Genomic DNA, 22,825 nt, shown 5'->3' with positions numbered 1-22,825 from the left:
ACCGTGCCGACCCACATTTATTTATTTGATCTAAATTGTGGTACTGAAGATAACTTGGCATGGTGCACAACCCACTAGGATAATTCAATTAAGAGTACGTCTCTCTAAGGCTGTTAACGAACAGATACCTGTGGCAGAATAGTTGAAGATATAGGACTCTATAAAGAAATTCACAAGCACTCATTAGATTCTATTTAGTTTTTATTCTTGACATAAGGTTGCTAATTCTTTTTGTGTCGATTGCACATTATCATACGACTCGTTCGACCCCGCGTGGGCAATCCCTTTAGAAAACCATGTTAAAAGCTGACGAGTGTAGTGCCGGACAGGTTGACGGGAGCCGGCGTAAAAAGCCGTCCTTCCCTCGGCTCTATTGCATTTTCCAAGAGTGTCGATTGAAAAAAAGTTTCTTGTTCAGGCTTCGAGAAAAAAATGGTTTTACTGTCAAAGCTTTAAATAGTTGTCCAATGTGCGCTTTTCTTTTGTGTGCAATTCCTTTGAAGTTTGGTCGGGCCGGACGGGAAGATATTTGGGTCATGACGCACGGACGTCGCTGCGCTCTGTCTGTAAGTCATGGTTTCTGGCTAAATATTTTCCTTTTAGGCCCTCCCACTCAGTCTTTAAGTACATTATATTTCGAAGTTGTCTATCGCAGTAGTCTAAATGACACCGATTTCCTTCATTCTTACTGTGGGGAATATTGAGCTAATGAGCGGAAGTGGGATATGTAAGGAAATTGATAGAACTACTCACTCGTGAGCACAACTCCTCGCTGTCCGAGGTCAGCCCGTAGGGAAGACACCCGTAAGTAAGAACTTCGTACATTAGGACCCCAAGGGCCCACACATCAGAGGCAGTAGAAAAACGGCATTCTGAGAGAACTTCTGGTGCCTTCCATCTTAGCGGAAGCTCCTCCTCATTTACTGAGCTTACAAAATCTGGGAAACCGTCAACAGCCGAGCAATAACTGTACACTGAATCGGAACACTCAGCAGCTGCGAATTAAGAAATTCCATGACTTTAATAATCGAAATTGACTAATATATGTACGAATGAAGAAATCAACGAAAGCCAGGAAGAAAGCAATAAAGGAAGGGATAAGTTCGTTAGTTGGTCTTTTAGTTAGCCAGTAAGTTAATCAAGCTACAATCATGTCTTACTCTGGCTGGTAAGCCGCCGAAGGTGTTGCATGCCGCTCAATTTACAGATATAACTGTCTCCCACCAGAACGTTTGCTGCCATTACAGCGCGGTGTACCAAACCTTTTTCTTCTAAAAAGAGGAGAGCGTTAGTGACATCTAATAGCATCTTAATGAGCTGAACAGGTTGAATAGGAGGATTAGTCCCGCGGGACTTCTGAAGAAACTGCAACAGATCCTTTGATTTTTCAAATGCGGTAATAAGGTGATATGGCAGGGTTTTCGTGTTGTGTGCCAACAAAACAGGGAAGTTTGGATGCCGTGCTGCGTTTAGTAGTCGTAGGTTTTCGGCTTCTCGTTTTAGACTCTCTTTAGCAGGAGTGTTAGGGTTCTCTTCCACGAGATGCTGCTTTTTCACCAAGAGAACTTTAACTGCCACTTTCTTTCTCTGGAACATGCCATGATTTACGAAGCAGGTGGAGCTTTTACTTATGGTAGTGTCGTTGATTTCTAGTGTCTGAGTCCTGTGCATCCAAGAAAGGTGTTTGATGTGCTGTATTGTGTCAAGTTCAACCTGCCGGTTTGTGTTCTTATTCAAAAAATGAGTCAGAAACGTCCTGGTCACTACATCCGGGCAGAACAGGGCTTTCTCAGACTGGCTCTGGACGATGGCCTTGCATTCTGGGGTCTTTTGTACTTTCGGATCTTTAAGAAGATATACCAAGCTGCTACCTGCCTCTGTCCTTATTTCTGTTATAGAAAATAATACGTGAATGTCTCGATTTTGAACTAAGACGGGGTCTGGTTGATCGCCTAACGGTCTGTTTTGTAATTACTGTCATTATAGCCATAGCGCTATAGCGCTTTTTGTCTCCTTGGTGAAATGATGTAATTCTCATCTTACAAACTTTAATGTAATTCATACTTTTCGTTACTGATAGCTTCTATGTTTCACCTTTTGTCTCGTTCTTCATTGAAATGTCTGAGAATATCGTAGCTGCCAGCATACAAAACCTCCAGTCCTGTCCGCCATTTCCATCAAGGTACTTTTCTACGAGAAATCTGAGGAGATTCATAGCGCGTCTCTCGGTCTCCATTCTTGGAGTAGGACGTTCACTGTGCACCTATGCAAAAAGGCAAATGCAATCTCAAGCATGAACCATGTTCCAACATATATTTTTCTTTATTTCTCTGTGTAAAAAGAGAACCTAATTTACAAAACCCACGGTTGCACCTTTCCAGGTTCAATTTTAATTTCTTATGTTTAGTGATGACTGTTCAAAAGTATACGCCTTCTTTTGGATGCATTTTAAAGCCTCGCGTGTCATTACCATGCGAGCTTAGCGTTCGCAATTGATAACTGTCTATCCAGTATTTTTTTTCATGGAAGTCCACCGTCAGTTGAACATGCTGTTGTTATTGTTATTTGTCGATGCGTTTCTACAATAGAACGGAATCATAATTTAGGTTTCTAAGGCATAATTCTATCTTCTTTCAGCTCCTACCTTTCCTTGGAGATGAATAGCGATGTAGTGTAGATCAATCCAGTCGCCACCTTTCTTAAAATCAAGCTGACGAAGAGCCCTCAAATCATTAACTTTGATTTCTTGGTTTTGGCAGAACTCCCGACATTCATTTAGAAAGTTCTGCAACTTGTCATTGGGCTTTAAAAGATGGCTAATTGCTTTGATGATAAACTCTGTTGAATATCGGAGACTATCCTTTGTTTTGTTGCTCACCTTCGAGCCAAATGTTTTAAGCTCATCCTTTATCTTTTTCAAATCTTGTTCCAAACAATTCATGGACGAATCACCTTTCAGAGCTTGATGCGTAACTAGCAAGGAGATAATACGGCTGTACACCGTCAGCTTAAGCTCTCGAATTTCTCTTTTTGAGTCAACCCTGCCTCTTCTAAACAACCCCTCGGAGGAGAGTATTGATGATCTTATAATTGCCTCCACAACCAGTAAATTGTTGTAGCAGTTGTCAAAGTTGTCCTTGCAGATCAATCGAAGAAGCAATTGAAGTGCCTGGCTTACGGCTTTGCCACATTTTGCACTGCAAGAAATTTTGGCCAGATTTTCATATACTTCTTCATTGGAAGAAGGACATTTTCCCCACGTTTCTTCCAGAAAGGGAAGGATGCTATGGAGTAGGAGGTCTTCTTTAGCATCTTTGAGTGGACCAGCGTTTTCATCCATGTCTTGGATGAATTTTTCTGGGCTCTCGAAGAAATCTTCGTTGGACAAATTACACGTAGGCTCCCCTGAGAAATGAAGTCATAGCAGTTAAGAATTAGATTGCTATCTTGTCGAAGAGTCCTTGCTACTCAGTTTTCCCTGAAGGACACTTGCCAGTGGAGCAGCATATCAAGGTTCATGCGAAATTACAATTTACTTGGATCCATTTGCTGCTTTGTAATATGTAGAAGTCACGATTTGTTACTGTGTTTGCCTAGAGATACTTACCAAACTAGTTGCGGAAACTCAATAACTTTAAAGCTTTTTGAATTTTTCTTAGTCTTAAATTACCTCTATTGAATGAAATACCACTTCCAGGCCTTGCGTTCCACTTTGCCCCGTTTTCTTCGTGGCGTTGATAAGAGTTGATCGGGCAGTATGATCCTGGGGTGTTCTCTTCATACTGACCTGTGTCTCTATTCGGCGATCCATCGTAATTATCTGAAATCGCTTTTTCATCTCGGGAATTGTCTAGAAGTTGTCCTGTCTTAGTAGAAACTTGTTCATCGCCTGAAAAATAGGTAGAATTTTGAAACTAGAGCCAGGTTTTTCCAAACGAAATTTTATAACATCTTCCATTTTCCTATGACAAATTTTGATTTTTGTCGTCTCTGTTTCCCTTTTTCCACACTGAACGCTAACGATAGTTTGTTACTGATCCTTCCAGTTTGCATCACGTGTTAAGTATTTAAACATGTTGATATTTTGCCATTTCATCGCTCTTTGGTTCTTGTCGCCTAAAATTATATGCGAGAATCTGTAACTTATCTGAAGCAGCCTTTTTTCAATTGGAAAGTCTCTTAGAACTAAAATTATCATCGTTTCGTTGCCTCGTGCTCTTAAGTTTACGCGAATTTTATTCATCTTACTTATTTATCTAAGAAACAGAAGACAAATTAATAGCTACTTGTTTGTCTACAAATGACTAATTCTCTCTTCAGTTAGCCTTTTTTCTTGTGTTCCGACAAGCAGTTTTTTCCCCTCGAACGGAAACAAAAGTGATGAAGTAATAATTAAGACGGATGTTCAGTCGCGAGCATTAAAAAATAAATTTTGCGTGACATACCCTATCTCATGAAATCTAATCCTTTTTTCCTCTTGACCCTGCCAGTCTCAAAAAAATCGATCAAAAATGCAGTATTCGGTGTTAAGAGGACAAAGATTTAGGAAATATTTAATTGGTAGCGGTCTTTAAGATTAATTTTCAGCAGTAGTAGATGGTTTAATATGATGGGCATCATCATCATGACGTGTGTTCTCAATTGTTATTTCTAACTACCTTTGATCCTCGCTCTTGCATGGGGCCCAACAGCAACAGCGCCTTTGACATGTTTGAAGTTTATTTGATATTTGATCCGTTTCCTGGGTGGTCTTCTATGGGATTGTTCGTCTACAATATAAGTATAATTCTCCAGTATTTATAGCGATCAAGACAATATATAAAATGGTCTTGTAGCGATGCATTATGTTAACTTCTAAGTAAATTTTCACTGATTTTTCTGATTACCATATTAGAAAGAACCACATCATTTAAGATCAAAGCTTTAAGGGAGTAAACAGCGTTCACATAGCAACGTATGCCGCCTTCCGTTGAACTACGTTACGTTTGGGGGTCCGCTCCAACAACCGTCATAGACAAGCTTGACGGTTCGGAAATTTCCAATATTTTTTGCCCAGCTTCGCCTCGCGCCCTTTCGCGTGGAAAGGCCAGCTTATGCTTCTTCAGCTTGAATGAAACGAAATTTATAGGGACCCGACACGGATGGAGCCCTCTTGTAGATAACAACAAAAATCAATTTGAGTTGACACTAGGAAAAAACATGGAATTGTCAAAGAAAAAAAGAATCCAGTCTAAAAACGAAATACTAAACAATTTCAATTGAACAAAATAAAAGGAAGACTTTTGTTCTTAAATTATTGATATTTACCAACTTCTGCATAACTAAAGGTATTTCTTAAGCCATTGAAATTTTTCTCGTGGTTTTCAAAGATTTAGTTAATTTACAGACTTGATTAAATGACACCTTGTTAAACAGGGCTGAGACGTCTTGGCAAATGAAAATTTTCAGTGGTTATAATTTCCAATTCCAATTTTTGAGGTGGTTCTATTGTGGAATAAAAAAACACTCACCCAACATTTGTGAGGAAGCATCCGAACTCAAATCGCTAAAAATTGAACCTGAGGAAAAAAGATAACGTAAGAAATTGACAAAAACAAGATATCCATTTAGAATTCTGGATTTTAGCAGACAGCGTAGGTTCAATGTAGCGAGAAGATTCTTATTATAAATTCAACTGCGCTTTATAAGCTTATCGTTACTCAGTTTACTAAGCTATTACACTTTCCTTTTAAGTTAATTTGATCCTCTTTTAACACGTCGGGGCTTGTCATTACATGAAAATATTTCTACTAAATAACCCACCCAAGCAAACATTTCCTTCAGCAGAACTGCTGAAGAGTGACGGCTCTGTTTTGCATAATTAGTTTGTAACGTGTTAGTTGTTTCGACCAAATGCCCTAAGGGCAGACTTAATTGTGAAATGCAAAATAGTTTGTGGTGAAATGTGAGAGCGGAAGTCTTAACATGAAGGCTTTTTTTTCGTTTTCCTTTGGACTTGTGCATACACAATAACTTCCCTACATCAGCTCCTGAAAACAACCAGTTATTGACATAACAAAAAAATTCGCTCTTTCACGACTTCTGTAGTTAAGTCCCATTAGATAGACGCGCGTCTCTCGCCGCAGCCGAATACAAACGATATATTCCGTTGAACTACGTTACGTTTGGGGGTCCGCTCCAACAACCATCATAGACAAGCTTGACGGTTCGGAAATTTCCAATATTTTTTGCCCAGCTTCGCCTCGCGCCCTTTCGCGTGGAAAGGCCAGCTGACGCTTCTTCAGCTTGAATGAAACGAAATTTATAGGGACCCGACACGGACGGAGCCCTCTTGTAGATAACAACAAAAATCAATTTGAGTTGACACTAGGAAAAAACATGGAATTGTCAAAGAAAAAAAGAATCCAGTCTAAAAACGAAATACTAAACAATTTCAATTGAACAAAATAAAAGGAAGACTTTTCTTAAATTATTGATATTTACCAACTTCTGCATAACTAAAGGTATTTCTTAAGCCATTGAAATTTTTCTCGTGGTTTTCAAAGATTTAGTTAATTTACAGACTTGATTAAATGACACCTTGTTAAACAGGGCTGAGACGTCTTGGCAAATGAAAATTTTCAGTGGTTATAATTTCCAATTCCAATTTTTGAGGTGGTTCTATTGTGGAATAAAAAAAACACTCACCCAACATTTGTGAGGAAGCATCCGAACTCAAATCACTAAAAATTGAACCTGAGGAAAAAAGATAACGTAAGAAATTGACAAAAACAAGATATCCATTTAGAATTCTGGATTTTAGCAGACAGCGTAGGTTCAATGTAGCGAGAAGATTCTTATTATAAATTCAACTGCGCTTTATAAGCTTATCGTTACTCAGTTTACTAAGCTATTACACTTTCCTATTAAGTTAATTTGATCCTCTTTTAACACGTCGGGGCTTGTCATTACATGAAAATATTTATACTAAATAACCCACCCAAGCAAAACATTTCCTTCAGCAGAACTGCTGAAGAGTGACGGCTCTGTTTTGCATAATTAGTTTGTAACGTGTTAGTTGTTTCGACCAAGTGCCCTAAGGGCAGACTTAATTGTGAAATGCAAAATAGTTTGTGGTGAAATGTGAGAGCGGAAGTCTTAACATGAAGGCTTTTTTTTCGTTTTCCTTTGGACTTGTGCATACACAATAACTTCCCTACATCAGCTCCTGAAAACAACCAGTTATTGACATAACAAAAAAATTCGCTCTTTCACAACTTCTGTAGTTAAGTCCCATTAGATAGACGCGCGTCTCTCGCCGCAGCCGAATACAAACGATATATCGTGACATCGTGTCTTTACTATGTTGTTTTAAACTAAACCAGAATGAAAGCCTTGCATGCCAATTGGTTTGCTATTTTGTGGGAACCGGTAATTAACTACCGATTTACTTGAGGGGCCACTGTAATAAGTAATGAACTAACTTTCTCATTCTTCGCGTTTGGTAAAGTTGCCTAATGTCGTATTGGCGATTATTTTTAATCAAGCCTAACCAGTATATAAACAGTCTTAACATGAGTTGAAGCGTGACCTGTTAAGCGCCTCACAACAAGCCAATATGATGTTTGTTTGTAAACGGGAAAGGATCCGCTACCCACTGAAAACTAGACAAGGCGGTCTTATGCAGAATCAGTCAAAGGTTGAAGAGTAATGCGAACGTTGCTCTTTTGTGGAGCCATTGCATTCCTTGCTCATTTCTAAGGCACCGTTCAGAACCATTGGAATGCTTCGCCGGCAGTGCGTTCAGCAAGGTAATTACAACATACTTATCACGTAGTCCGCTTCAGAAAAAATTCGAGTTGAAGAGACAATTGAGTTCAGCCCACTGCCAGTCCTGTACCAAGAACTGAGACTGAACTTAGTTATAAATTTTAGCATGAAGAAAGGCGGTTGCTTAGAGCAAGTGTTAAAAGCTCAGTCTCACACTTTTTCAATAGTTTTAGCTAGTAGTTATCAAAGTGGAAAGTACTTGAGATTGAGTTTTTAACTTACCGTCGTCCGAAGACATGTTCTTTGCAAAAAGAAATTGAAATCTAGACGACGGTGTCTGGGATCAACTCCTCTGCGTTTAAAGTTTAAAGAGATATTAAACCTTAAAAGGTTAGTCAGGGTAAAACCCTTGACGTATTCCTTTATAAATAGTAACATGACAAATAGATAAACTATGTAAAGTAAGGTAACCACCACGGATTGTTGAAAGATTGATTTGCTCTCCTTAGAAGACATTCATCCTCTTATGTGAACACAAGTTTATTTGGGGTATGTTAACTCTGGCTGGCCTGTGATCATGTATCAGCACAGGACGAATGCTCTTATTTCAGTGCCTTTAGGCAAAACCGAAAACATCCCTAAAGGTTGACTTAAGCTTTAGGCGTCTTTAATTGTAAACCGAAGTATCCAAAAGCTAACAGTTACCTTTCATGAATCTTTAATTGAACATAAGGTGAACTTTAATAACGTAAATCTTTTAGCATCCTTTAGGTGGTCTCTTTTTTTGGCACAAAAGAAGGTTTTTAATTAATATACATTTAATTAACCTTTGAGATAAGAATTAAACGAGTCTCACTGTTTTGACATCTTTGATTGACGCACTGAAGATAGTCTAATTGTAATCTGAACTGTCAATAGGAAATTCATCACAAATTAGCCGGCACTTGCGTCAGACAGGAATAGCAAATTTTGTTCTATGTGCAGCAGCAAATTTTGTCAAAATATCTGAATTGAAAGCAACTGGTTTTCATTTTCGCATCTCCTTTATAGAACGCATGGAGTGCGATGACAAGAAAGGATATATTTACTGCGCTCATTGTAATGACTTAGTATCACGTTCAATTTTCGAAAGGCATGAGCGAAAACATAACAAGTCGAACTACTTTCTACTAGATACTTTCGGGTCGACTTCAAATTCCCATGATTTGTTTCAAGAAATTTCAAGTTCAGCTGACGATGAAGGTTAGTTACCTTAAATATAGAGAACGTAACTGCTATTCAACGTTGCTTGAGGCGATAGACCACTGCCAACTAATTTTATCTTTTACACCAAATCCCTACAGGACCCACAGATTTTGTTCAGGAAGAGCGTCTTGAAATCGAAGCAGAAGTTGATAATTCTTGGTCTAACGCTGAGCAGGTGAGAAAAGAAGAACGCGGAGTTTGTGCCTTAACTTTTATCATGCAAATTGTAAAAGTTTGTAGTCAACAAACAGGACACTTTTGCGAAAGCTATGTTATCTACTAATGATCTTTGGTTGTTGTTTAATGCTGCCGTTCATTCGTTTGTTTGTTTTTTTCATTAACATAACTCTTAGGAGTTGACTACGTCAAGACGTTCATTTATGCATCCATAATCTTTGTAGGTCATGTCACCCCTGGATTTCACTTGCGTTACACTGCAGGATCGACTTTGTAATAGTATACTTATGCAATAGCTGGGTCTAGTTATCCGCGTGCAAGAGAAAAGATTTGGAGAAAAAATGTGGGGCTTATTTGATTATAAAACCTTAACCCTTGATCAAGCTTGGATGTCAAACACTGGGTAAGCAAAAACGAATAATTTCGATCACCATTACCTTATGTTACCTCAGATTACAAAACCCTCAGTAGTACAAAGCTGTTGCCTAAACAGTTTAACTGTTAGGTCACACACATCCACTAGTGAGTCTAATTACTCGATTACAGTTTTGAACATGACCTTCTTTGTGTGCAACGACGAGCACTGGTTCTAAATAGAATTGACATGACAACTATCCTTCTGATTACTTTAAGCTTCCCTGGATTTCAAATCAATTCAAATTGTGCCTTTCATTTCTCCTTACTGATACTTAAGCATAGATTTTTAGCCCTTGGAGATTGATCACAACTGAAATGAAACGCAAGCTGTCAAACGACGTTCAAGCAGTCAGGGGCTGGCTAGACAACGTAGATGTCCAGTCCTTTACTTTAGAAGTCACTAGTGTCGCCATTTTTGTTACTATCTAATCCTCCGTGTCATTACTTTGGAAATATACAGTTTTTTCACAATTATTTCTCAGAAAATTATAAAGATAAGTAAGTAAGTAACAACTTTATTTAGGGAGGGTAACACGACAGTATAACTGATAAACTAGTGGTCCTCTTTGTTAAAATTTCAACCGATTAATCTTAAAATAACTGAGACTAGCAAAAAATATGAACATCAATCACAAAACATTTATTATCTATGGTCAAAAATATTTACAAAAATTAGTTAAAAACACATACATATCTCTATAAAATAACTAAGAATAATACAACGTATGAATATTAATCGCAAAACATCCATCATCCTCAGTTAAATACATACAAATTAATTTAAAGACACAGAAACATCTCAGTTTACAACACTATGCTATGAAACGTTTTTTCATGGCCGAACTGAAGGTGCTAGGTGTGTTTGCTCTGATTGATCACCCTGTCACACCTTACCATAGTCACCAGCCTGTACAACGTTACTTCTATGAAAACTGTGTCAAAAATATGAAATTATCACGATAGATAAAAGGTCATAACGAAGTTTCCTTGTCGCACTCTACCAACCTTGACCCGATGGATTTCATAGCTAAATGCAAAGAACTTCCAAAGCCCACATTTAAATTTGTCAAAACGTTTGCATACACATTTAAATGTTCTTGAAAGAGTACTTGCTCAAGTGGTGAACTCTGGTTTTCATACCAGCTTTCTTGTAATTTTTCTTCATATTTTCTTCTTTGGACTTCTCTATAATAAAGGCTCTCTGCATCATTTAATAAAAGTTGAATGGTCATATCTTCATAGACCTCGAAGCTTGGCTGGTAAATTAGGTCCACGCACGCGTAGGGATCAACAGGAGTGCCCTTGTTGCCGCTTTCTGAGTGGGACGATGGAACACCGGTCTCCTCAGCTAGAACGTTGATATAACCTGGCATTTTGGGTTCCTCCTGGTTATTTCCCAGTGACATGTAATGCTCCCTGTTTGAAACAAGGTCTTTGTACCCTGCGTTTTCATACATGATGTGCCCACCCTCAGAGTCATCCTTGACACTTTCAACACCAGTTGCGTGGCCCTTAGCCCTACCGGTCGCTTCATCAGAAGAAGGTTCGTCTACATTTATCTCGTCGTAAAAATCACCATCCGATGAGTTAGCGCAAGCAACGCCATCAATGTGATTTTGAGGACGTCGGTCCACGTTGGAAACCTTGGAGGCTTCTGCAGGGCCGGAAGAAATCGAATCGGTGCTGCTAACTGAACCAGCCGTATGTTCCTCATTTCTTATTATCCGATAGGTGGCTTCTTCATACACCATTTCTGTCGCGCTATTCACTTGGTTCGTTTCGTACTCGTCAGCATCGTTGGACACTCCATCAGAGTGATTATTTGAAGTTGACTGGCGGAATGCAGGGGAACTCGGATGTGGTGGCAACTGAGAATTCGTGTAGTCGTATTCGTATACCTCAGCGTAGTCGGGCTCGTTTTGGCGAACGTTGTCGACATACAGGTATTTGTGACGAGTAAAAAATCCTTGAGAACACATTTTCTCGATATCTTCTCTAGGTGGGTGTTCCTCAGAGTTCGTCACGTGAATTGCATCGTCAGGCTGAGATACTGGCAAAACCGGCCATTCACTCTTCTCATGTTTGTTCAGCCACAATGTCATTATCCATGACAGCATCGGTTCCCTTCAAAAAGTGCAAGAGATATGAGAGGGATTGAGATCCAGTTGAAACAAGAAACAAAATCATACCTCACCACAATCAGTATCATTGACTGGAAGACAAGACAGCGATGAAGCAGATGACACTTATAGTCAGTGAATATCCGCGGTATTTTAAAGAATGGGTAAGGAAATCGCTTTCTACATCCGCTAGTAAAGTATACCATACCTTCTTGAGAGACAATCAATAATTGCAATAAAAGGAGGTCTCTGAGTTGGTTCATATGTCCAGCACTGATGCATCAAAATGTAAACCCAATGAGGACAGCTGCTTGGTTGGTCAAGAGGTCCGTTTTCTTTCATATGATCCAGAATCTGAAGGATCAAAAATTATCCTTAGTTTTCGTAAAGATGTAACAAAGTGTGCTTCTATTTCATCCTGAATTGCATTACAGGCTTTTATTGTAACTCTTGTTAGAGTCAAACTGATTTTGGCAGATCTCATTTTCGCATTGAGTGTATTATAGGTTTGAACTTACCTTATCTGCCGGAATATTGTAGTAGGGCAGTGCAGCAATTCTATTCTGTTGACCAGCTGCGAACGCAGAGTACAATTCCCATGCAAAGATTCCAAACGCCCACACATCACTAGCGTGAGTGTAGTGGTTCTCTTGGATTACCTCTGGCGCGCTCCTGTCATGAAAGAAAATTAATCGTGTCGAAAACTCTTTCAGTTAAACACTATCTCGTTTTTTTTTTGTAACCGTCTTCTGAAGTGCACATGTACACATATTTTGTTTTCATGGCTTAAAAAGAACTGTATGAATTTACATATTTGATCGTTCTTGCGAGCACTTCCTTTAAATCCCAGATATTTTACTTTGTCGGACCATGATGACCAACAGGTCTAAAAACCCTTCCAACATTTTCTTTAATCGAACCTGGACATGCAAATTCCCTGGATATTTGCCCTAAAATAGGGTGTTTAATTGACGCCCAGCAGAAAACTCATTTTACATGTAGTATAGATTACCGTGTTTCGAGTTTATGCTTACCAACGAACGGAATCAGAAGGTATGACAGCCTCTACGACACATGAGGTACTAGTGGCTTCATAGACACTCATTGGTAGAGATTTAGAGCGACCAAGCCGGCCAACCTGGACCTGAAGAAAATCATAACAGATAAACCATATTTTCATTTATTTATTTTATGGTTCAAATTATTTGCGTAATTTACAGACCTCGTCCTAAAACTTGTCGTTCATTTTATAAGTGAAAACAGAAATTAAACCTTGTGAAAGTACCATTTACTGCTTCTTCTTTAAGTTGCGATCCTTAAAGTATTTGCAAGTTTTACGAATAGTTACAACAGTTGTGACTGTGCTAGAACAGCAGGCAAAATAACAATAGGCTTTATACAATACATAATGTGTTCCTTGTTTACTTGTTTTAAGAATTGTTTGAATGGCATTGGCTACACGAAGACGCTTCACCTGAAATATAAAACGTCTAAGCTTACCTAGACTCGAAAGGCGATCGACTATCTCTTTGGAGCAAATTTAACGGTGCTCAGTTGTATTAAGTATCGAATGTACCTGGACACGTCTGTTGAGCCTAACTGGACTTAAATTCCGTGTATGTTACTCACCTTGTTTGGTGCCACCACATAAACGTATTCAGCACGAAGATCTCCGTGCACGATATGATTTACGTGAAGATAGTGTAAAGCTGTAGCAACCTGGCAGAGGAATGTGTTGATGTCTTCCCTCTGACATTTTCTGCTGAGGACAAACTCCTTTAAATTTCCACAGGGTAGTCTTGGCGAGATCTAACGAGAGAAGAATACGTTTATGAAAAGACCAAGGAAAAAAATGAAATTCCGTTCCTTTAAATCGTGACGATGGCGGTTTGCTTCCTGACGCCTATTTACACCTCGTCAGAAAAAAGGCCGCTATGAAGTGATCATATAAAAGGACCTCTTGTTGCAGCGTTTAGATCACTCCTGATGAAGGCACTAGACAGGAGTGTCGAAACGTTGTGTCTATGAATTGTAAACTTCTTCGGTTACATTCATTAAATCTGTAAACCAGAGTAGCATCAAACCATGTCTGAAGGACTTATTCTGTTAATAAGATTGCTGTTTCAAATATGATAAACTTCAAGCAAACGAAATTTAAATGGGCCCTCTTTCAAAAGGCCCTTTGCAATGCCATTGAATACTACAAAGACTAATGTATACGGCGGAATCGCTAACAAGAAATTAAATTTTAGGGACACCGACTATGAGCAAAGTTGGTAGAAATTCTGATTAGGATGCAGCTGATTTATGCGTCCAAAGTATAGCGTCTTACTTACGATGTCAACGATTGGACTGCGGGAATCTAAATGTTCTATCCGGCTGATAGGAACAAGAAAACTATTGCTAAGACATAGCAATCTTCTCAGGTGCTGTTTATCTCCTCCAGCGATTTTCTCTTTTATGGCATCCTAATGAAAAGAGGTATCAGCAATTCAGTACCGGCAAATATGATCAATCCGATCAAACTATAGATGCATTAGCGATTGATGCACCGGTGACTTTGAAAAAGCTTAAACATAATAAATTTAACCTGAATGTGCTCTGACATGCCTCACTGTTTATCTCTCGCGCTTGCTAATCATTACAATTTTTCTTACCATATTATCATCATTGCCTTTATTATTATCATGATCAATACCATTATAATCAATATGTTTATCATCATCATTACAGTAATAAATGGTAGTGGTATGTTTAGTTGTATAATTTTTATTGGAATGATGGCGTAAAAAATATTTGTGTTTACTAAAAATTGAAGCAGTTTGGGCAAACCTGTTGATAATTTGTTGGTAGATCTACAAGTGTTTCAGGAGTACCATATCCTTGAGGCTACATATCAAAGAAAAAACAGTAAATTCCAGGTGCACAAAATGAATTTTTATCGTTTTTTAAAATAGATTACTTTGGATGGATCGTGAGTAAGGAATAGTAACGGTAACAATAATAATGATATGATAATAACAATGATAATAGCAATAAAACAAAGAGGTAAAGTTCAAGTGAGATCCATGATAGTAAAACATCAGAATTATTTTTAATTTAGTATTTCCTCTCTGGATACATTGATAAATGATGCACCAAACTCTTGTGAGTTTGGAAAACGTAATTACCTCGTATGTATCTTCTGCATAGTCATATTGTTCTTCGTAGATGGTTCCTGAAGTCGATTCAATATCGCTGTAGTCTGAACAAAGTGAAAAAATAACGATTAGTTCTTTGCCTGAATTAATGGTTCTGGCAAAACAAGAGGTGAAGTCTGTACTTGTGAGAAGTGGCTTATTCAGCCAAAGTTTATCTTGGTTTTTGTTACATGAATTGAGTAGAGGCATTCCTGCATCCCCCTTAATAGAGCGTCTACCACAAGCTATCCCCGCAGTATTTCGTCGGTTTGCCCGACAGTTCGCCGATAACCATTTATACTCCTGGATGGAGAGAGGCATTGTGAGGGTAATGTATCTAGTCCTAGAAATCAACATCGTTCAATGCGCTTATTGGTGGGCCAAACCCAATAAATGGTATTGAATGAAATTTATGATGGAACCGTGTTTTCACGAAAAGCTTAAAGGTCGATAAACAACAAAAACACCAATAAGCGGGAGTGAAATGAATATTCTACACGAATATTTTGCGAATGAAATGTTAATCTTTGGAAAACGACAGCATATGTTATAAGTGGGTCGAAGTGAGGTTGTCTATCCGTTTTCAGTCATAATAAGGACTCAAAATCTTAGCTTAGTGAAGAAATATGGGAGTGAGTTAGCTTACTCTTTACGTAATTAAACCAGTATCTACCTGGAACGGTTTCATACAGCACAGAATCAGTTGACTCTTGTGATTGTTGAGGTTCCTGTAAAAATAAACGCGGAGGAAGAATTTAGCAAAACATACGACAACAAAAAATGTTATTTGTATTCTCATGAATTTGGAATCAAAACAATATACAGGGGAAACTGAAGCCCAGACCTTCGCTGTCTAGGCTAAGATGTTCTGCTAGAGAACTCAGTTTGTTGGGTAACTATGAGTTTCATGCGTAGCGCCCGTGTTGCATTCTTTAAGATCAGCAATTTCATAATGTGAGTAAATGGGATAAGAAAGATGGTAAATTCTTTGAGCTCCGAAGTTGCATAAAGAAAAGAGTTGTATGGGAAATTTCTGCCAGAAAGAAAGCTTTAAGGTTTGTAACGATATGATTATGAGAGCAGATTGTATCGAGAGAAGGACTTAACATACAAAGTGGAATTGGCTTCTGCTAACCAGAAGTTGACATATCGATTTATACTAAACGTACACTTTCAATGCTCATCTCGAGACTTGGTGGGTCAAGCCGCGGTTTCTCTTCACCTGGCAAAAGTCAAATAAAACGGGATAAACAGTTAGGAATGTCATTCCTATAATTTACTGCTTTGACTTGCTGCGATCATCTGCAAACCGCATCGGAAACATAATTTTGCGTTTCCATCGTCGAAAAGGTCATTGAAATATATATCAACTTCCGATACAACATGATATCCGGGGATGAAGTATTGCAAATATCGATAGTTTTGAAAGTAAAAAGGACAGCAAGTCTTAAAATGAGAAGGTTACGCATGATCAAAATAACTTGACTCGAATAGTTTCCAACTGCTTATTCGTTTTTCATAATATTCCACAATTTAAGTTCGTGATCAAGCTTGTGGAAAATGCGTGTGTTGTCTTTCCCTTTGTTATATGTAAGTTAAAAATGCGACGCTTCGGCAGAGTTTTGAAAACTTGGAAATGTTTTTGTTGAGTTTTCATTATAATTTATGAAATAGAGCTGTAATGATGTTGTCAAAGTGTTCACCTTAAGAAATCACCAACCTGAGCTTACTATCTTTGATCGCATACATTGGAATTGTTCTTTGAGCTCAAACAAGCCGATTCTTTCACCCCTTTTTCTTTTCCAGCACTGCTTCATAAGGTTGTATTCATCATCTTCGATGCAACTTTCCTGCGGCAATATTCCCTCGTCGGTCTTTTGCAAAACCTTAAAATAGCACGAGAACGCTTGGTCTTAACGTTTGAATTGTGTAACGTTTAAATTCAAATAATCAATAATAAAGTAAAAGAATGCGTCCTTTATCACAATGACTCATCTTTCTGGTTCGATCTTTCAAAATGGCAAGATTCGGGCTAAATTCTCTTAACCTTTTGATATTTTACGGGCAACAGTTATGACAACAAAATTGGATAGATCAAATTTTGTATAGCTATGTAAGCTAGGTATTGCCATGACAGAAGCTTTTGTAACGGTTGTGTTAAAGTGGTAATGTCAGTATTACTCTGTGTGAAATTGTATAAATACAGTGGCTTTCAATGTCATAGAACACTATGGTTGAAGTTGTGATATTGTTGTAGCAATTTCATCGTATAAATAGTAAATTAGAGATACAAAACAATACTGTAATTCTTCTTACATAATCGACTACATTTTCGTCTCTTTGTATGTCTTTATATGGGCGACAACCTAAGGTGAGCGTCTCGTAGACAAAGACTGCAAAGGCCCACACATCAGAGGGAATGGAGTAACAATTTCTTGATAGTGTCTCTGGAGCTTTGCATCTCACCGGCAGTGTTTCACCACTTTCGCCTTTAAATTCTTTTAAGCCATCGTAGTCCAAAGCGTATTCATAGCCAGATGATCTGTCACCTAAAGATGTGATTAGAGCAGGAGGTTGAGTATTATTCCCCTGGTTGTCATTCCCTTCTGTGACATCAACTTCTCCGAAAATAATGGAGAAAAAATCGTATTAACATTTGTCTCTGCTTATCTCTATCAGTTCGGCTTGAGTTGAATGAAACTATAAAATAACAAAGATTATGAGCAGCAGAAAAGAAACTCTAAGAGTTGACCAATCTTACCTTCCTTGTTTATTCCGTGCTGCAGCACCCCTAAAGAGTGCATTCCACTAAGCTTGGCAAAATAGCCATCGCCAACTAGAATGTTTTCCGCCGTAACAGCTCGATGAACCAAATTAAGCTCTTGGTGTAGGTATAGGAGGGCTTCTGTTACTCCAATTATCATTTTGTAAAGAGCAGCTGACGACAAAGGCTTGCGTTCCCTTGAGCCTCTTACAAATTGGAGAAGGTTGCCGTACTTTTCATATGAAGTTATTATGTGATGAGGAAAGGCTGTTGTGTTGTAGGCGAGAAGACAAGGAATGTTTGGATGCTTCCTTAGATTGCTTAATTGCCACAGGTTGTATGCTTCTGCACGTAGTCGCTTTTTCGCCTCCGACTGTGTTGACGTTTCTTCCTCCACGAGATCCTTCTTGGAGACGGCTAAGACTTTTACGGCCACTTCTTGGCGTTTTAACACGCCGTGGCTGACAAAACAGCTCGAGGTCTCGTTACTCGGCCTAGTAGTTACCATGTTGTCAATTTCCAAAGTGTGTGTCTTGTAACACGACACCAGGTGCTGATTGTGGAGTTCTGTTGGAAGCATGTGCTGGTCACTTTGGTTGTCAAAGAAATGAGGTACAAATAATCTCTTGATGGAACGGTCAGGACAGAACAGCATCCCTCTAGAGAAGCGGTCGACAATAGCTCTGCACTGTGGTTTCTTCCTTGCCTTTTCATCTTTGCGAAGATGAACCAGACATAAACTTGCTTCGAATCTCAATGCTTTGAATGAAAAAAGATGATTATGATTATTATGGCGATACTAAGTGGTATCCTTTCTAGCCAGATCCTTACCTACATAGACACGGACACAGATAGCCCGATCATTCTTAATCCGGGGGTTTAAAGGTATCACGGACGCACCCACGGTAACTCGAGTGGTAAGTCGCATTGATTGAAATAAAGTCACAGGTTAGGTCTTTTCTTCGTCTGATGCAATTGTAAAGAATGTCGGTCTATCAGAATGAATGGGAATGAATTTCCTTAAGGAAGTCAGCTTTTGCAAAAAGGATCAAAATCAATGATAATAGTGATCCCCACCGGTATGTAGCTTTTGAACAACTCTTCTAACACTAGCTTGTCATTCCTGTATTCCTATTTTCCTTTGGGAAGCGGGGATGGCGCGGTGGTGAGACCACTCGCCTCCCACCACTGTGGCCCGGGTTTGATTCTCCCTCCTCAAAACCAATATTCAAAATTTCAATTCGACCCGAAAACAATGGAAAGGAATGTCCATTGCTAAACTGCTACTATTATCACTATTATTATTATTTTTAATAATATTGTTATTAATATTATTATTATTGTAATTACCTTGAGTCGCATTCTTCATTGCAATCTCTGATAGTATAGATGCCACCTGCAAACAAAACCTCCAGTCATTTCCTCCTCCACCATCAAGACGAGCCATTAACACCAGCCTTAAAAGTTTCATGGTCCTCCTCTCTTTGTTAATCTGCTCCGGACGTTCCGTGTGGACCTAAACGAATTGATACAGTTTGTTTACTCTTGGGAGAGCCTTGAGGGTAAACAAGTTGATCTTAACAGTATTTGGTTTGTTTTTGTTGTCTGTCTCTTTTCGAGGGTTGTGTAGAAGGGAAGGTGGGAAGGGAGGGTGGAAAGATGGGGAGAAAGGATCTTGAGGAAGAATGGTGAGGATTAAACATTGATAAGATATTTTACGGCCCTAGTGAAGTTTCTGAATTTGAAACAAAATGGTCTGATTGCATGTGAAGTGAGTTTTACGAGACACCATGATGCCATATATCTTTTGGCTATTCAAGATCTAATTTGATTTTCAATTTGATCGTCGTTCACTTTTAAATAATGAAGTACAAAACCTATGTACATGGCATGTTTGTACCAGTAGCCAAACGGGACTCTGCTGAATAAAGGACACCTACCTTCCCGTGCAGATAATAAAATATACAATGCAGCTCGCACCATTTCACTCCGGATCTCTTCACCTTTTTTAGAAGTGACAACTCCTCATTAGGAGTGTCCGAATTTGCACAGTATCTCTTGCATTCCTCGAGGTAATTTCCCAAATCTGAACCCACTGTCTTATTAGGAGGCCGCGTAAGATAACTAATGGCCTCCTGGATGAACTCAATAGAGTATCTTAAAATGTCTTTTTTTTTCAAGGTTATCTTACTGAAATAGTTTTTAATTTCCAGGAGCTGTTTCAAGTTGTTCTCTGCGTCAATTTTAGAGAACCCTGTTTGATTCTGGTGAATGATTAACTCCGATAGTATGCAGCCGTATACTGTTAGCCTTAGAAGTCGTATTGAGTCTGCCTCCTCCTTGAATGCTCCGTCTTGGGAGACGATGGTCAATCGCAGTATCTTTTCCACACTCAACAAATTTTGCTTAGCACTCTGAATAGAATCCCTGTATAGCAGATGCTGAAGTTGTTGTAAAGAGTGCTTTGCAACGTCACCGCAACCTTGGCTGCTGCTTACTTGAGCAAGGACCCTGTACACATCAATGTTGTTTGCACCAGATTTGCCCCACATTTCTCGTTCCAGGTATGGCAATATACAGCGAAGTATAAAAAATTCTTTTTCCTCCTTCAGTGAACCAGCGGAGGTGTCCATTTCCCGCATAAACTTCTCTGGGTTTTCAAGAAAGGATTCGACGGACCACTGAAAATCGTTTTCACCTGTTGAAGCATAACGGTAGAAAACAGGATCAGAATGGTAATGTTAATTCAAATGATGAGCAATCGCGGTCTCGTTAACCCACAAAAGTCGTCAAGTTTTGGGAGCTGTTCTTACCATCTTACCTTTCTGGATAAGAATTCCATTGATTGGTTTTGGAGTCCAATCTCCCACATTTGTTTGTTGATAATAATTACGGGGACAGTACTCCTCTTCAATATTCCTAGCGTAATAGCTGAGGCTCTCATCAATTTCGTGGTTCTGTGGAGTGCTAGTGTTTCTGTCTTCTTCTGAAATAACTAAGAAATGGCCGAGTAAGAGAATTGAAAACGCTGTACAAAAGCATCTTAAAACTTCATATTTTCAAAATATTACATAGAAATCAATTACAAATAAATTGTACCCGTTGATTGATTCGTTGGGGCACCAGTGATACGAGCACGGGGGCCGACCGCTACGTTACCACCTCCATTGACATTGACGTTAAACTTTTTGACGACAACTTTGCGGCGTCTGCTTGGCACGTCTAAAGTTGGGATTTTAAGAAGAGTTATGTTTGTTAATAAGTCATTTCAGCTTCATTTACTTCCTTATCAATGAAAGATTTCTTTATGCACTCGATACGATTTCAATGAAATCACGTTCAAACGCACGTTCGAACAAGAACATTGGTTGATGCAGCATGCAACGAATGTAAGCAATATATACTTCATTATTTAATTACTAGTCCACGTTTGTCAACCCCAAAAAAAGATGCCGAATAACGAATAAATACTGATCTTTCAACAACCTTACCAGAAAATTCTCCCGAAATATCTCCATAGCTTGAGTCGCTGGTATCTTCAAGATAAAAAGCAATGTGGTAATAGTTTGCTTTTGAAGTGCCTCAAAACACTTTCACTCTCACTTTCACTAGGCTGTCAAGTGTCTACTGATGATTGGGAATTTGAGTCATGCCACTCTCAAAGCACCAGATTAAAAATAGTAGTTGTAGTCATTCAACAGGCAGTAGGTTATTAAACATATGAAAATTGTTGTGAGCCTCTTGAAACTATGCCTAATTGAAAATAATTATTTTTTTTATCAAATAAAGTTAATAATATAGAGTGGCCACCGTAAATACTTCCTCAAGCTGTCGTCTCGAGCGTTAGCTCTTCGTCAGAGCGAAAAATCATGCATAATATCACTCAAGTAGGCAGCGTAATTGTCCATTAGCGCTTATTGTATAAGCTCCTTGTATAATTCAAAGAGTTGTTTATAGCGACTTCATTGAAACAAATTGGTTTCCCCGCAAACCTATCCGGTAATGGAAATACGGAAAGTTAACGCGGGGAGATTTATGAAGTTCAGCCTAATACACACCAAAAACCTTCGTGAACAAGACTCAGTTGAAATAAAAGTTTACCTTAATCGAGCTCAGGGAATCAGCAAAGAATAATCTCAACAATAGATAGGAAAGTGTACACTGGTTGATTGGTTGATTTAATAGACTTTTCGCCGACAACGATACGATTGGCAAGTGTCTATTTAAATCCCAGAACCGTTTTAGATAGTTCCGTTGAATGACGCAATATTAGACTAAATGAACAAACTTCTGTCAACAAATTAGCAATTTGCTGGATTAAGAGGCCTGCATTAAACTTCCTGCTTTCGATTCCACGAATCTTCACCAGGAAGCTCTCTGCATACTTATTTCTGCACACTCTCTTAGGGACGGCTAAAACTGATACACTCAAGCCAAGCTCATTTCAAGACACGATCAGACGGCGAAGCTCAAACGATTTGAATATGGGAAGTAAGAGAAAACAAAACCACTCTCGCCAATAAACCTTGGTTCAATTTCAAAGGGCACGAGTCGGTGCGCAGTGTTCGATTAGGACGTAAAAGATCGAGCGGTTGTTGAAGTTATCATTGATTATTTGATTAAATGATACCAATCACTCAAACGCATCAAATTGTAACTAACCGTCGTATGTGGCCATCTCAAGTGGTGAACAGAATGATACCAACAACCACAGAAACGTCCATCAAGTTACGAGGCAGTGCTCAACTCCCTTAACAGAAACGATAATGAAAAGGTCGTTAGAGCATCGAGACTATATAACAACTTAGGGGAACCCCCAGATCATTAAGTAATAATTCCGTGATGACTTCATACCTCAGGCACGTTTTGATGAAGAATATATCTACATACCACATCCATTTCTAGAGTAAGATTACCCTTTTGAGAATCGGTTCAGCAGTCAGGCAAGCCTGGCCTTGAGCAGTGAGATAATACCACGATGACTTAGCTCTCTTCACAACCACTTGCGATCGTGTGGCTGCTATCAGACCAGTGTTGATTCAAGAATTTAGCCCACTGACGAATTCCAAATCGAAGTAACGCAATCTTCGCGGAAGTCTTAAAATAATTTGATATGGTACCGGTATTTACTATTCTTTTTTTCGAGCCTTCTTTTTTCAAACTCAATCACTTTT

At 38.8% G+C, this 22,825-nt stretch overlaps 3 protein-coding genes across 7 annotated transcripts in view; 1 reads left to right on the top strand and 2 right to left on the bottom strand.

Moving 5' to 3' along the window:
* Window positions 1-8,137, bottom strand: part of LOC131799894 (uncharacterized) — a 15,156-nt gene extending 7,019 nt beyond the window's left edge. Inside the window, exons 1-9 of one of the 2 annotated variants that reach the window (XM_066159149.1) lie at window positions 8,032-8,137; window positions 6,688-6,735; window positions 5,511-5,558; window positions 4,659-4,769; window positions 3,671-3,889; window positions 2,645-3,405; window positions 2,095-2,263; window positions 1,161-1,889; window positions 754-995 (exon numbers count right to left, since the gene is read on the bottom strand). In XM_066159149.1, the coding sequence (XP_066015246.1) occupies window positions 754-995; window positions 1,161-1,889; window positions 2,095-2,263; window positions 2,645-3,405; window positions 3,671-3,889; window positions 4,659-4,769; window positions 5,511-5,558; window positions 6,688-6,735; window positions 8,032-8,047 (2,343 nt within the window). In that variant the 5' untranslated portion in view covers window positions 8,048-8,137. The remainder of the gene's footprint in view (window positions 1-753; window positions 996-1,160; window positions 1,890-2,094; window positions 2,264-2,644; window positions 3,406-3,670; window positions 3,890-4,658; window positions 4,770-5,510; window positions 5,559-6,687; window positions 6,736-8,031) is intronic. The other variant, XM_059117583.2, reaches the window with a different exon arrangement.
* On the top strand, window positions 7,533-10,203 carry LOC136277288 (uncharacterized). Of its 2 annotated transcripts, XM_066159152.1 has the most exons (4): window positions 7,533-7,790; window positions 8,923-8,991; window positions 9,093-9,169; window positions 9,396-10,203. In XM_066159152.1, exons 1-4 carry the CDS (start codon window positions 7,763-7,765, stop codon window positions 9,465-9,467), a joined length of 246 nt encoding a protein of 81 aa, XP_066015249.1. In that variant the 5' UTR covers window positions 7,533-7,762; the 3' UTR covers window positions 9,468-10,203. The 2 variants fall into 2 exon arrangements, with proteins under 2 accessions (XP_066015249.1, XP_066015248.1); XM_066159151.1 differs by lacking the exon at window positions 7,533-7,790 and having other exon boundaries at window positions 8,723-8,991; window positions 9,396-10,202.
* LOC131799889 (uncharacterized) lies at window positions 10,203-22,825 on the bottom strand. Of its 3 annotated transcripts, none has more exons than XM_059117578.2 (20): window positions 22,542-22,825; window positions 22,314-22,401; window positions 21,143-21,187; window positions 20,751-20,873; window positions 20,473-20,646; window positions 19,592-20,349; window positions 19,002-19,167; window positions 17,649-18,410; window positions 17,204-17,436; window positions 16,608-16,773; window positions 16,057-16,109; window positions 15,561-15,615; window positions 14,879-14,952; window positions 14,541-14,597; window positions 14,045-14,176; window positions 13,338-13,517; window positions 12,743-12,852; window positions 12,227-12,380; window positions 11,917-12,062; window positions 10,203-11,712 (listed from the first exon to the last, which is right to left on the bottom strand). In XM_059117578.2, exons 2-20 carry the CDS (start codon window positions 22,327-22,329, stop codon window positions 10,560-10,562), a joined length of 4,557 nt encoding a protein of 1,518 aa, XP_058973561.2. In that variant the 5' UTR covers window positions 22,330-22,401; window positions 22,542-22,825; the 3' UTR covers window positions 10,203-10,559. The 3 variants fall into 3 exon arrangements, with proteins under 3 accessions (XP_058973561.2, XP_058973562.2, XP_066015243.1); XM_059117579.2 differs by having other exon boundaries at window positions 20,473-20,637; XM_066159146.1 differs by lacking the exon at window positions 22,542-22,825 and adding an exon at window positions 22,506-22,528.

The sequence above is a fragment of the Pocillopora verrucosa genome, chromosome 12 (genome assembly GCF_036669915.1).
Source record: "Pocillopora verrucosa isolate sample1 chromosome 12, ASM3666991v2, whole genome shotgun sequence".
Lineage (NCBI taxonomy): Eukaryota > Metazoa > Cnidaria > Anthozoa > Scleractinia > Pocilloporidae > Pocillopora > Pocillopora verrucosa.
This window is presented reverse-complemented; position numbering and strand designations above follow the sequence as displayed.